The sequence below is a fragment of the Ascaphus truei genome, chromosome 5 (genome assembly GCF_040206685.1).
Source record: "Ascaphus truei isolate aAscTru1 chromosome 5, aAscTru1.hap1, whole genome shotgun sequence".
NCBI classification, from domain to species: Eukaryota; Metazoa; Chordata; class Amphibia; order Anura; family Ascaphidae; genus Ascaphus; species Ascaphus truei.
In genome coordinates, this window is record NC_134487.1 from 280,912,260 (window position 1) to 280,926,477 (window position 14,218).

At 45.2% G+C, this 14,218-nt stretch overlaps 1 protein-coding gene across 1 annotated transcript in view; it reads right to left on the reverse strand.

The window, feature by feature from the left end:
• Positions 1-5,857: 5,857 nt before the first annotated feature.
• Positions 5,858-14,218, reverse strand: part of TSPAN11 (tetraspanin 11) — a 48,060-nt gene continuing 39,699 nt past the window's right edge. The window contains exon 7 of the mRNA XM_075599038.1: positions 5,858-6,270. Coding sequence (XP_075455153.1) covers positions 6,190-6,270 — 81 coding nt within the window. The 3' untranslated portion in view covers positions 5,858-6,189. The remainder of the gene's footprint in view (positions 6,271-14,218) is intronic.

Below are 14,218 nucleotides of genomic sequence, written 5' to 3' on the forward strand. Positions count from 1 at the left end.
AATGAAGCAGCATTTCTGTATTTTAATAATATTGTGCAGGAGCAGGGCGTCCCCTGAGCTTTGATTTGTGGCTCAGGGAACCCCCTGCTCACTGTACAATATTATTAAAAATACATTCATGCCTATAGTATCATTGATGTGCATATACAGTATGTGTATGTTAGGGGTTACAGAGGTTGTTGTTATATATATATATATATATATATATATATATATATATATTTATATTCATGTATTTATTTATATTTATTTATTGTGGGGCTGCTGTGTGTGAATTTTTTTTATTGTGGGTAGCGCGGGTGGGTAAAGGGGGTATTAGCCCCAACGGTGGTTGTATAAGGGCTTGCATCCTGCTTCGTTACCATAGCACATAGCCGCAAAGGTAAGGAACGAGTCTTTATTGATATGGGTGTTTTATTCATAGTGTAGATGTGCAGAGGGTCTCCGGAGCGGAACCGCTTTGGTTTTAGGTCAGGGGACCCCCTGCTTCCCGAGATACAGGCCCCTTTAGGGGGTGTCGGTATCCCTATGCTTTGTTTACATTCCGCGGTCACGTGATCGGGACCTTTAAATGCAGAGGGATACCGGCACCTCATAAAGGGGCCTGTATCTCGGGAAGCAGGGGGTCCCCGGACCTGAAACCAATGCGGTTCAGCTCCGGAGACCCCCTGCACATGTACACATGTACACTATGAATAAAAATGTATTTTAAATAATTTTTAATGTGCCGATGTTTGCGCAGAGAGAGCAGCGTATCTCTCTCTGCTGCAAACACATCTCGCCCCCGCCGGCCTATAGTATCATTGCTGTGCATATACAGTATGTGTATGTTAGGGGTTATAGGGGTTGTTGTTATACAGTATATATATATATATATATATATATATATATATATACTGCATTACAATTCATGAATTTCTGCCATCTGGCGGACACGCGAAGCATTGCAGCCTATTAAACTGCAATGAAACTGAAACTGAACCATTATCAATAAACGCATCAACCGCGCGTGAGCCAGGCATGACCCGTGGCTGGGAACGCAAAAGGAACGCGGCATGCTCCAGGTGAACAGCGTCGCATTCCAGGAACAAGCCAGGGAAAAATCGGTGATTTGTTAGAATAAAGTCTGCCGCAGCAGTACATACTAATCTGACTGTCTGTAGTGTGATATTCATGCTGTCTTTTTTGATCTGCATCATCACAATAGGTTTGATGGGCTAACTATTGCAGTAAGCCTGATTCGGTATTTTATATTATTGCCAGGGTATTCATTTCCTCCAGCTTCAGCATCAGCAGCCTTATTTCATTAGAGACTGGTGATTTTTTAGACATAAGGGCATCCTTACCAAGGGTTAGCACCTTGTTCTGCTGGGATTTTACAATGTATACCGTGGTATTTATGCCGATGTGATTGGATGCAGTGATCTCTTCAGCCATTTTCCGTATTCAATCATTCAGGAAGATTGTTTGGTATGTCATTAGGGGGTGGTCCTGGATATTTGCACCACACCCCTCTATACAACTACTATTTTATTATTGAATAAAAGGATTTTAATATACTCCACTATTACATATTGATCTATCTGAGTGCATTCAAGGGGGAATCTTTTGTTCATAAAACATGTACTTTGTAAACAGACCTTCTAGCAGTAATCTCCTCAGTATTTCAGTCCTCTCGCCTGACCAGCTAGACTGCATGTATGCACAGCCTGGGGGTTTTAAAACACCTTGATCATGCAGCTGGTGTCAGACTAATTAACCTCCCAACTTAACCTCGTCACTGCTGCACTGCAAGCCTAAACATAGGTTTGCCAGGTATATGGCTGGTGACGTTCATTCACCCTGTCATACTCTGCCTACAACCTTAAATTCTACAGCCCCAATACATTCGCAATTAATGTTGTAATATAAGGGAAGTAAATTGGGGCCATATTTGCTAAGCAGTGCTACAGTACTTCATAAGACACCTTCAAAAGACCTCTGATTTTTATTGCTGCAAATTGTCCTCCTTTTCCTGTTGATGTTACACTGCTATTCTCGCATTTTATTGAACAGGCCCATTTGTTTACCTGTATGTTTGTGAGTGACCTAGATCAGGGGTGCACAAAGTGGGGTGTCACAAGATTTTTCTGTGGGGGCGGGGGGGTGCGGGTGATTGCACAGGTCCCACGCTCTTCCGAGGCATTTAAATTAAATGCCGGGGGATCGCGTGAGGGCACTGCAACCTCAACTTACCTTGATTCTGCCGGCTTCAGGACTCGTCTCCATGGCAACGCCGCACCAAACGGCGCCATGGGTGACGTCAGATGACCCTGAGCGTCATTTGATGGCGCATCAAGGTAAGGGGGGGGCTGCTGGTCCTCTCATTGCTGCCGCGCCCAGCTCTCCCCCAGCTGTGGGCCTCCCTCACTGAATGTCTCATGCCGAGCGTCTGATGTTGGCACACATCAGGCCTCTCTGATGTAAGCGCGTGCTGGAAGAAAGCTGGGTTCATGAGAGAGAGCTGGGGGGAGAGCCATGTATGTATTTGGGGTGGGGGGCAGTTTGTATGTATTCTGGGGTGGAGGGGTGGTTTTTTTTTGTATGTATTATGTGAGCGGGATTGTGTGTGTAGGGGGAGGGAATGAGTGAGAAGGGGATTGAGTGAGAGTGGGGTAATTGATGGAGGGGGGAAGAGTGAGAGGAGAGAGGGTGGAGAGGGGGGAGGGAGTTAGGAAGAGAGGTAGTAAAAGTGAGACAGAGGGGAGAGAAATACTTGGGAGCCAGGGGGGGGTGGAGGGAATGAGTGTTAGGAGGGGGGATTGCGTGGGGTAATTCATGGAGGGGTAGAGTGAGGGGGAGTGTGTGACGGAGTGGCATGTAGGCGAGGTCAGAGAAGAGTCCACACATGCATCTTTAGGGTAAAACAAACGTTGAGTGCTTTTATTTCTCCACAAAACAGCAACCAAAACATTTGTGCTACAGCCCCTTTAAGGCAAAACACAAAATCATAAAACAAACACCTACTCCATGTTAGGAGACTAAATAAACATTACTCAGACCTTTTCTATCTGACTGGCTGGGTAGGCCAGTTCCCAGTCCAAAGACACATGAAAATTTTTTAGGGAACAATATAGAAAGTCTTATTTGTGCGTTCTGGTCCGACGTCTCCGATTTCTCCTGGCACTTAAGACGCAGGCGGTGAAGTCCTGCTGGTCCCAGTAAGTCTTTTGCCCTTCTTTGTGCAAGCTTCTCTGCTGTGTGGGGCTTTGGGTTCCCCACTGTTGCCAGGCAAAACCCTCTGGTCAACAAGCCTGGATCCCTGTGGGCTGGAGCTCTAATGTCTGTGATCCTCTCATAGAGCCTCCAACAGAGACTCTGATAAACAGCTATTTCCAGCCTTGTACCCCCAGCTCAATCAGGAGTTTTACATATCACCTGCGAGAAACCCGACACCTAGTTCAGTCTACTGCCCTGTAAAGGGAGTTAACCACTTCAGTCCCTTACCGAGTGTCTGACCAGAATATCCTTAACTCCAATAAAAAGAATTGTTGTGGGAAAAATCTTTATTATATTGCATGTAAAGATAAAGAGGAACCGGATGTATTTAACATGAAAAGGGAGGTACACAAACGTTTCCAGTCAACCAGATGTATTCTCTCGTCACCAAAGTTATGACTCTGTATTTAGAACTAAATGTAAAACTTAATTTTTCTATAGCTATTGTAAGATCCTAAAACAGAACTTTTTATTTTTCAAAAGTAGCACTCCGTTGGTTAACATTAGCATGCTGTACCTTCATGCTGGTTTAGATTTAGTAGACATCACTGGCATCAAAACCCACCAAGTATTTCCACTTTAATTTGCACATTTTATGATGAAAGCATCAGCCGATTTATTAAACTTAATGAAAACATAAAGAGCGCGTGATTTGCAAATAAAAAAACATGGAATTGGAACCAGTCACTCTCTGAATGGATGTAAATACTGTGGAGTAAAAAGCAAAAATGGGCCATGTTTACTAAGTAGTGCCAAGCCGTAACTTTACAGCCTATTTATTTAAAAGTGCAGTACGGCTTAACAATGTTTAGTAAATCTGGGCCTATATGTTACATCTGTAACTGAACCATTTTTTTCTTTTCTCTGAATATATGTATGCCTGCTAGGGTCGTTTCAAACTTAATTATTTTGTGCATTTCTGGGATAGGGCCTACCTAAAGTATGTATTAGTGATTAAGTGAATCACAATCCACCATTGAGTACAATACTTAATGCATACAATTTCAAATATTATTAGTAAAGAACTATTCGCTCCCCTCCCCAATCTTTATGAAAAGGTATGGTTACGAAATGACCCCTCAGTCATAATTCTAATGAGTTTGGTAGAATAGAAAAATGCATTTGGTACAGTATGTATATATTTTTTATTATAGTGCCAGCACAGTAAGCAGCACTTTGCAATTTCTACAACATCAAATACAGGGAATATAATAATATAGATGGGATAAGTGCATAAAAGACATAAATGTAACATTAAGAGGAAGGAGTCCCTATTAGTTATTATTATAAAATATTATATAAATAATAGATTGAGAGTTACCTCTCATTTTCAGGTATGTCCTGGGCACAAAGTTATGATCACAATACATGGTTACATTAAATGAACAGAGGTTATAAGTTATACTTACAGACATTTCATGGACAGCTGAGTCCTGAAAAACATAAACTGGAGGCGGCTGTGAGAGTCTCTGGTTGGTTGTTCAAGTTGTGAGGTGCACGGTAACAGGAAGAGGTCCACCCAAGGTCCATATTGTACCTACTCTTCTACCCCCCCTAGGCCCTACTCCCCACAAACCCCATACCTACTCCCCTCCGCTCCCAGAACATACTTAATCCCCTGTCCCCCCCAGACCCATACCTACTCCCACTAGGCCCATGCTATCCCTTCATTACCTATTTCTCCACCCAATAGCACCTTCTCCCCAAATACCTTCTTCTTCTCCTGCCCAGTGTCTACCTTGTGCACAGGAGGGTCAAGGGGGTGGGGAGGTCGGGGGACTGGGTTGGGGGCTACTCCTTTTATTTGTCCTGGTTCCTGAGCCCCAACATTTCTATTGGTGGCTCTGGTTAGAGTGCATGGTGCATACTTTAGTTTAGGGAGTAAATGCTTAATTGAACAGGTGAGTTTTCAGATGGGGTTTAAAGTTACAGAGAAGGTGCTTAGCAGACATTGGCAGTTCCAGAGGTAGGGAGAAGCACATGAGAAGGGTAGTAGGCACGAGAGAGCTGTAGTGACAAGGGGGGAGGGGGGGGGGAGAGACGAATGAAAGAGAAGAGTCAAATTGACACCTAAACAACAGGCTTGGGGAACTGAATGGATAGTAGCGTTAGTGACTGATGGAAAAGAGCATAATAAGGCTTTATTTAAATGGGGTTATGAGCAGTTTACTGCATGACATATTAAGTTTGAGGTGTCATCCAAGATGAGATTTCCATGAGACAGCTGGAGACCTGATATTGTACTGCAAATGTGTTTTTATATTGTGAACTTGGTCAGATTATCAAAAATATACGTTACTGACCTCGTGTATAATTAGTAGAAATGGGCAAATTGTTTTGGAGAATGTGGATCCGCAGTGGATCGGCCGGTTCCTTTGGTCAGCGGATTTTAGCCGACCAATCTCAAAAAGGGCGATTTGTGTTTTGCGGATTTAAAAATGATTATTACCGATACATTCCGCGGATTTGGGGAATCCAATCCGCGGAGTCAGCAATCCGTTAGCGGATTCTTAAGAAGCTGCCAATGGATTGCTGAATCCGCAGATTGCATTCTAAATATCCATCCACGGACTGTATCCAAATGGCGTTTTTTTATGAATCCGCGCGGATTAAAACAGACCAAATCCGTGTGCAGATTTTACACCGCAAAACGGATTTTGGGGGGGAAATGCGAGAAAATCCGAGAAACATTTTATCAATAAGAAGATGTGTTTGGTTTTTTTAAGGGTTAAGTATACAAATTAATATCTGTGGCACCTTTTGTAAGCCGTACACAATACGATATGTAGAATGTGATGCACTATGCAAACATAACGTACTTCCAGAGGTGTTTAGCGTCAAAACCGAAACCTGAGTCACCTGAAATGCTGTTTATGATACAGCACAGCTTCAGATCAATTAAATCGCAGAAATTATATAATATATAGCCGATCACATCATGGAATATGAATCTTCTTCTTCTTCCTTATAGAGAACGTAGAGAAAACAGGCACTGAGGGATACACCAACCAGCTGGTAGAGATGAAATGGAAAAGCAGTATATTAGTTAATAATAATATATACTGTAGCATGTGAAATAGTTTAACATTAGCACGGTTCTGAATATTTGCATGCATTGTTACTGTACAAACAGTGTAACATGTGAGAAGAACTTCACTACAGCTGATTTTCATGATATATTCTGCAAACTGAGCAGGGGAAACTTGATATTACCATAGAATTTAGATTAGAGGTGTCATTCTTATTCTTTACTGTGACGATACTAAAACTGGGCACCATCTTGAGCTCTATTTAGTCACAGAAATAACAGCACATGAATATAAGAAGGGACTGAGTACTACTACTGTTTTTCTTATAAACCTACAGTACAATAATGTTTTGTTTACAATCCTGCGGCTGAAGGAGTAGTGTGATAGTAAGAACGTTGCTTTTGACGTGAGCCTGGTTCAAATCCCACTGTCAGCTCTCCTGATAACGGTGGGCAAGTCACTGCAAAGCTTTTTTGAAAAAGAACTCATTGTGAAGACACATTTCTACATACAGCGTTGTTTACACGCATCACCGGTAACATACTGCAACTTGAATCTGTACTTTGCATGAATAATTGAATAGAAATACTGTTTCAGAAGAAGATATTGTAATTAATATGCCTACTGTTCCACTGTTATTATAAAAGCTGATTTATGTTATAAAAAGGGTCTCTCCCTTTTTATTTTTAAAGTTCAGCAAATTCACTTGTGAGCACATTCACATGTCTCAGACCGGTCTGCAACCCTGCCTTTCCAGATTATCTCTTAGCAAACAATTATTTCACTGCAGCCAGGGATTCTGGGTAATGACATGCATATGAGCACATAGGTTCACCTTATACTTCATGCCTATTTTAACATGGACCCCTATAAGCTTATGCCTGCCATATTACACACAGCTTTTCAGCACACCCTGGGTTAAAGAAGCCAGTAATCCTACTCACAGTATAAAGATTGTAAAATTCTTTCTAAAAATAGATCTATAGAGCTTTGCTACAATTTAACAGGTTTAGAATTTCCTGAAACCAGGCATAGCACCACGACTTTATTTTATTGTTGTGCTATTGACACTATTTGTGTCTAAATATGGCAAAGAACAAATATATCTGCATCACAAAGGAGGGGGGAAATTGCAATTGCTTATTTATTTATTGTTATACAAATCATTGTGTTATCTACAATTCACTCAGCAAAAAACTGTAGCTAAGTATTTTATCATTATCATCTTTATATTTTCAAACATGAATGCCGTGAGGATTCATGTAAATTATTTGCCTGTTTGAAACCATTTCCGAGTTAATTTAATTTAGAGTAAAACAGAACACCCTGATTTTATTCTGATTGTCTTACATCACCCAGAATTCCACTTTCTTTGTACCGTAAAAGTAATGACATGTTAATTAGTTAATGATGATGTATTAAATGTGCACCATTGCTTACTGTGTAATTTGTCATTGACAACAAAATGATACACAGTTGTTATTCAATCACAGGCCAAAAAACATATAGGGGCCCTATCTATAAGCGTTCATAAAAAAAATCGCCGGGCCATTTAATTCGCCTGTTTTTTGAGCGTTGCTATCATGGTATTCAGAACGCCTCGATTATCTGTGATAGCAAAATTTCCAAAACGGGCGAGTAGCCGGCGATGTGATGATCGCTTCTCTGAAAAGGCCAAATCCGGCGATTTCTTTCAGCTGCAGAGAGAGCTGCAGAGAGAGCCGCCTCTCCCTGCGCATATCTCGCCAGCGATCAATTTTTTTTAATATAAAATGTAATACTAGTGTAGATGAGCAGGGGGTCTCCGGAGCAGAACCGCGTTGATTTGAGGTCCAGGGACCCCCTGCTTCCCGAGATCCAGGCCCCGTTCTATCTGTCCTATTTTTGTTCCCTGTATGTGTTAGTTGGCAAAATACAAATTTGATACTACTGCGGAGTGGCCTGGTTTTGTTTTCCCTGCTTCACATTGCAGGGCGTCTGGAGCTGTGCTCTATCTACACCAACCACCCGTTATGGGGTGCTGGTATCTCCTATGCATTTTATTCCCACGGTCACATGACGCGGGACATTTAAATGCATAGGAGATATAACACCCCTTAATGGGGCCTTTATCTCAGGAAGCAGGGGGTCCCGGACCTCAAATTAATGCAGTTCTGCTCCGGAGACCCCCTGCTCATCTACACTAGTATTACATTTTATATTAAGACAGAGACTACCCACAATAAACATTAAAAACACAACAACATTAATACCCACCTCCTCTACCCCCACGTGATTGATGCCAGAGGCCGCAGGTGTCCGGGGGTTCTCAGCTGGTCCCCGCGGGTGTCTGGGGGCCTTGGGGTTGTCCCCATGGGTGTCTGGAGGCCCTTGGGTGGTCCCTTGGGTGGTCCCACTGGGGCAAAACAAAATGTGCAATACATTGAAATAAATACACCCCCCCTCCCCCAACACATACAGTACAGTAATGTTTTATTTTATAATCGGCAAATGTACTATTATCCATATCTAGATAATAGTTATTTTGCCCATTACAGTACTGTGTGTGTTGTGGGGGGTGTGTAGTTATTTCAATGTATTGCACTTTTTTTTTTGCCACACAATTGGTATTGAAGGCCAGCAGGACCATCTGAGGACCCCCAGACAACCGTGGGGACCACATGGGAACCCCTGGACACCCGCATGGACCACCCTAGGGCACCCAGACATCCGTGGGGACCACCTGAGGGCCCCCAGAACCCACAGGTACCATCTGAGGATACCCGCGGCCTCTGGTATCAATCATGTGGGGTAGAGAAAGTGGGTATTAGTGTTTATTGTGGGTTGCGGGGGTAGGTGAAGGGGGTATTTGGCCCTTGATGGGTAAGGGGAGGGGCTAACTCCTTCATTGCCTTAGCGGTTAGCCGCTAAGGCAGGCCTGTACAACTTGTACAGTGAGAAGGGCCGAACTGCTCCAAGGAAAAAAGGTTGGGGCCGCACGGGTAAAATCATCATCATCCTCATCATCATCCTATATCTACCATAGCACCCTTCATCGTCATCCTCATATCTCCCCCAAAAACCCTCATCAGGTACTCTGACTCAGGCCCTCATTCTCTCACGTCTCGATTACTGCAACCTCCTGCTGTCCGGCCTTCCTACCTCTCACCTGTCTCCCCTACAATCTATCCTAAACACTGCTGCCAGAATCACTCTACTCTTTCCTAAATCTGTCTCAGCGTCTCCCCTGCTGAAATCCCTCTCCTGGCTTCCTATCAAATCCCGCATCTCGCACTCAATTCTCCTCCTCAATTTTAAAGCTTTACACTCTTCTGCTCCTCCTTACATCTCAGCCCTAATTTCTCGCTATACACCATCCTGACGATTGCTTTCTGCTCAAGGATGTCTTCTCTCTACCACTTTTTGTATCTAAAGCCCTCTCCCACCTTAAACCCTTCTCACGGACTGCCCCACACCTCTGGAATGCCCTTCCCCTCAATACCCGACTAGCCCCCTCGCTATCCACCTTTAAGACCCACCTTAAGACACATCTGCTTAAAGAAGCATATGAGTAGCACTGGATAATCATGGACACATGACACAAAGCTTGGCCCCCTGCAGACGCACTTACTAGTATTCCCTCCTACTGTCTCTGTACGTTCTCCCTACCTACCAATTAGATTGCAAGCTCCTCGGAGCAGGGACTCCTTCCTTAATGTTACTTTTACAGTATGTCTGAAGCACTTATTCCCATGATCTGTTATTTATATTTGTTATTTATATGACATGTATTACTACTGTGAAGCGCTATGTACATTTTATGGCGCTATACAAATAAAGACATACATACATACATATATACATCATCAACCTTTGCAAGACTCCCATCGATCTCTCATACCCCCATCTCTCCCTCTCACCCATACACATAATAACCCCCTGCACACCACACACATCCCACCCCCCTGCACCTCACATCACTCTCCCCCCCTGCACCTCACATCTCTCCCCCCCTGCACCTCACATCTCTCTCCCCCCCTGCACCTCACATCTCTCTCACCCCTGCACCTCACATCTCTCCCCCCCCTGCACCTCACATTTCTCTCCCCCCCTGCACCTCACACCTCTCTCCCACCTGCACCTCACATCTCTCTCCCCCCTGCACCTCACATCTCTCCCCCCAACCCATTTCAGCAGCCCCCCAACCCATTTCAGCAGCCCCCAGCCCATTTCAGCAGCCCCCTGCCCATTTCAGCAGCCCCCTGCCCATTTCAGCAGCCCCCAACCCATTTCAGCAGCCCCCCCAACCCATTTCAGCAGCCCCCTGCCCATTTCAGCAGCCCCCCAGCCCATTTCAGCAGCCCCCCCAGCCCATTTCAGCAGCCCCCCAGCCCATTTCAGCAGCCCCCCCAACCCATTTCAGCAACCCCCCCAACCCATTTCAGCAGCCCCCCAACCCATTTCAGCAGCCCCCCCAACCCATTTCAGCAGCCCCCCAACCCATTTCAGCAACCCCCCAACCCATTTCAGCAGCCCCCAACCCATTTCAGCAGCCCCCACAACCCATTTCAGCACCCTGTCCCCACCATCCCACTCACCCTGTACCCCCATCCCTCTCCCCCTGTCCCCCCCATCCCCCTCACCCTGTCCCCCCCATCCCTCTCACCCTGTCCCCCCCATCCCTCTCACCCTGTCCCCCCCATCCTTCACCCTATCCCTCCCATCCCTCTCACCCTGTCCCGCCCATCCCTCTCACCCTGTTCCCCCATCCTCTCACCCCATCCTGTCACCAACTCACCCTGGGCCCCCCATTCTGTCATCATCTCAACCAGGCCCCCCCATCCTGTCACCATCTCACCCAGGCCCCCCCATCCTGTCACCATCTCACCCTGGCTCCCCCCATCCTCTCACCCTGGCTCCCCCCATCCCCCAATCTGTGTCCTTACCTTAATGCCAGGAAGGATACACTTCTCTGGGCCGCCGGGGTGTGGGCTCCTCCCCCGCTGTCCTCTGATTGGCTCTCCACTCCTCCAATCAGGGACATGCTGCACAGACTCACGAGTGCTCCTCCCGCCCCTGCCTGCAGTCTTAGTACTGCCTGCTCTCGCCGCAAAAATGGTAATACCGGTGAAATGGGGGGGGGGGGGGTGAAGTGGGAGGGGGGGGGGGGTTGGAGTGAGCTGTTGCGGGCCGCACAGGGTGTCCCGGCGGGCCGCATGTTGTGCAGGCCTGCCTAAGGTAATGAAGTTGTAAATGCATTTTTATTGCATGGGATTCATGCTGGGGGTCTCTTGTGCTGATATTAATGGATATCAGCTCCGGAGACTCCCGGCATCAATGCGATGGAGGAAAAAAGCATTTTTTTTCTAAGTCCTGTATCGCTGCCTCTCAGCAGCTTCGCACCAGCCAACTTTTCCTGGTGTGAGGATTTTGGGAGAAACTCGCCATTCTAGAGTCAAGATAACCTAATCGCGGCTTCTAGAATTGCACGGGTTTCAGAATTTGCTGATAAGTGGCTTATTGCCGCTCACCCGTCGATTTTTTTTGTGACGGCTGAAATTTTTGGCGATTCATGCCTTTATCGCCCACTTATCGAGGCTTACGGAATAGCAGTAGGCAATTGTGGTTGATAAGTGCTTGATAAGCGGCTTATCGGTGCTTATAGCTTAGGCCCCATAAACTCTCGCATTGGGCTGGATACACAATACTGCGTTCTCATAACGTAACTTTACCTGAAACAGAAATAGACATTATCTTATCTGAGGTTTATGCGTATCCCCAAAGCTAATTATAACCAAAAACACAAGCCGCTGTCGATCTCATTAGCATAGGTTTGACGTCACGTTATTTTAGCATAACTTTATTTTCCAATATCGCAATGTTAAGCGTCTGTTTGCCTTACTGTCATCCAGACCCTGAGGATATAGAGATATAGGGCCTCATGCAGTAAGCGTCGATTATGTGAAATCGGCAATCTTACCGATTAGTCATGTTATTGGCGTTTTTTCCTCTCCGTATGCAGTAAGTGCCGAATACATTCAAAATCAACCCGAAAACAAATCCGCCCACTCTCACGATGATTAGCCGATCACACACAGGTGTATCGGCGTGCGTGGCGGGGTGCTGTTAGGTTGCCCAATCACAAATCTTGCTGAATCAGGCGAAACAAGCATGTTTTGGATTGCGCGCCATATTTAAAGGCAACGTGTACTGCTATTCATTCTCTGTGTTGTTGGGAGTGAGAGAGAGAGAGACGCACAGAGCTGGCTGTTTGAACATTTGCATATTGACTGAGAGACTTGTTGTGTATTGGGTGAGCTTTGTCCATTGTTGTTTTGTTTACATCTTTGTCTTGTTTTATATGTGGAAGTGTTTCGTGTGATTGCCTGTACATTTCTTGTCTGTTTTTTGTGAGTGCTGGAAGTATGCCCGCAAAGCGTGGGAAGAGTGATGCTGGTGGGAGTGGAAGTGCTACTCGTGCGAGTACGCGTCGGAGTGAACGTACTGTTCAGGGGAGTGATGTTGCTGAGAGTGAGAGTGGTGTTGCAGGGAGTGGGAGTGCTGGTGCTGCGAGTGGTGTTGCTGGGAGTGGGAGTGCTGTTGCTGGGAGTGGGAGTGCTGTTGCTGGGAGTGGGAGTGCTGTTGCTGGGAGTGGGAGTGCTGGTGCTGGGAGTGGGAGTGCTGTTGCTGGGAGTGGGAGTGCTGGTGCTGGGAGTGCTGGTGCTAGGAGTGTGAGTGCTGGTGCTAGGAGTGTGAGTGCTGGTGCTAGGAGTGGGAGTGCTGGTGCTAGGAGTGGGAGTGCTGGTGCTGGGAGTGCTGCTGGTGGCGCAGTTGCTGATGGGGTGGATGGTGGTGGCGTGCTTGCTGGTGGGCAGCTTTTGGAGGCTCTTCCATTGGAAGAAGGAGAGTCCAGTCAGCACCAGCCAAGCTCTGACCCTAAACCTGCTCGGAAGAAACGTGTGGAGAAGCCACGTAATCCTCGCTTCAATGACCAGGAAAATACAGCTCTTGTCACTGGCATTCTGGAGCACTATGACAGTATATATGGACATTTACTAGGTAAGTGTACATTTACATTTATTATTCAAATACATGTGATCCTAGGTCATCTGAGTTTTGTTCATATGCAAATATGGCTTCACAATATCTTTCTATGTTAATTAGTCTGGAAACACAGCTTTTTATCATGCCTTACAAGGACAACTAAACACAGGCGGTCAATTTGCCATAACTGCATACAATATGAATGCAACCTTGCTTACATGTATAGGTTTAGTAGTGAATGCTCATGTGCTTCACATATTACACATAAAACAGCATGTTTGCTATCTCTTGGAACAGCTAGCAGTGTAGGAAACTGGTGCTTATATTATTATTAATTTACCTCATATATTTGATATGTTTTTCAAGGGCGGACAAGTTCAGCAAGCAGAAAAGAAATGTGGGACACAATAGTCATTGGTGTCAATGCGTGTGGGAATCATGTGAGGGACAAGCGGAATTGTCACAAGAGATTTGATGATATTAGGTCCAAATTGAAAAAGAAAATACAACACCAACGCGTGCATGCTACTGGCACTGGAGGTGGGCCCACACCACAACGTCTCATATTAAGTCCATTGGAGGAGCTGCTTCGGGCAAAATTACTTCCCGTCGTCGTGGAAGGCTTACCTGGTGACCGTGATATAGGAATTTACCCCTCACAATTTCCACCAGGTGAGAAATATTACTGTACTAGGCGTGTCGTTGCTTACAGTTATTTTGCATAGTTACACTGCTTTTTATACTGTCTTCACAATATAAGCATACCTGCATCTATATATGTATATGTCTGATTCTGTATATATATATATATCTAAATAGACATATATGTTGTAGTCCTACTAAAAGCAGTAACTAATATAGCACGTGCCATTGCGTGCTCATTTACATGTGAATTCCCAAAATGCATT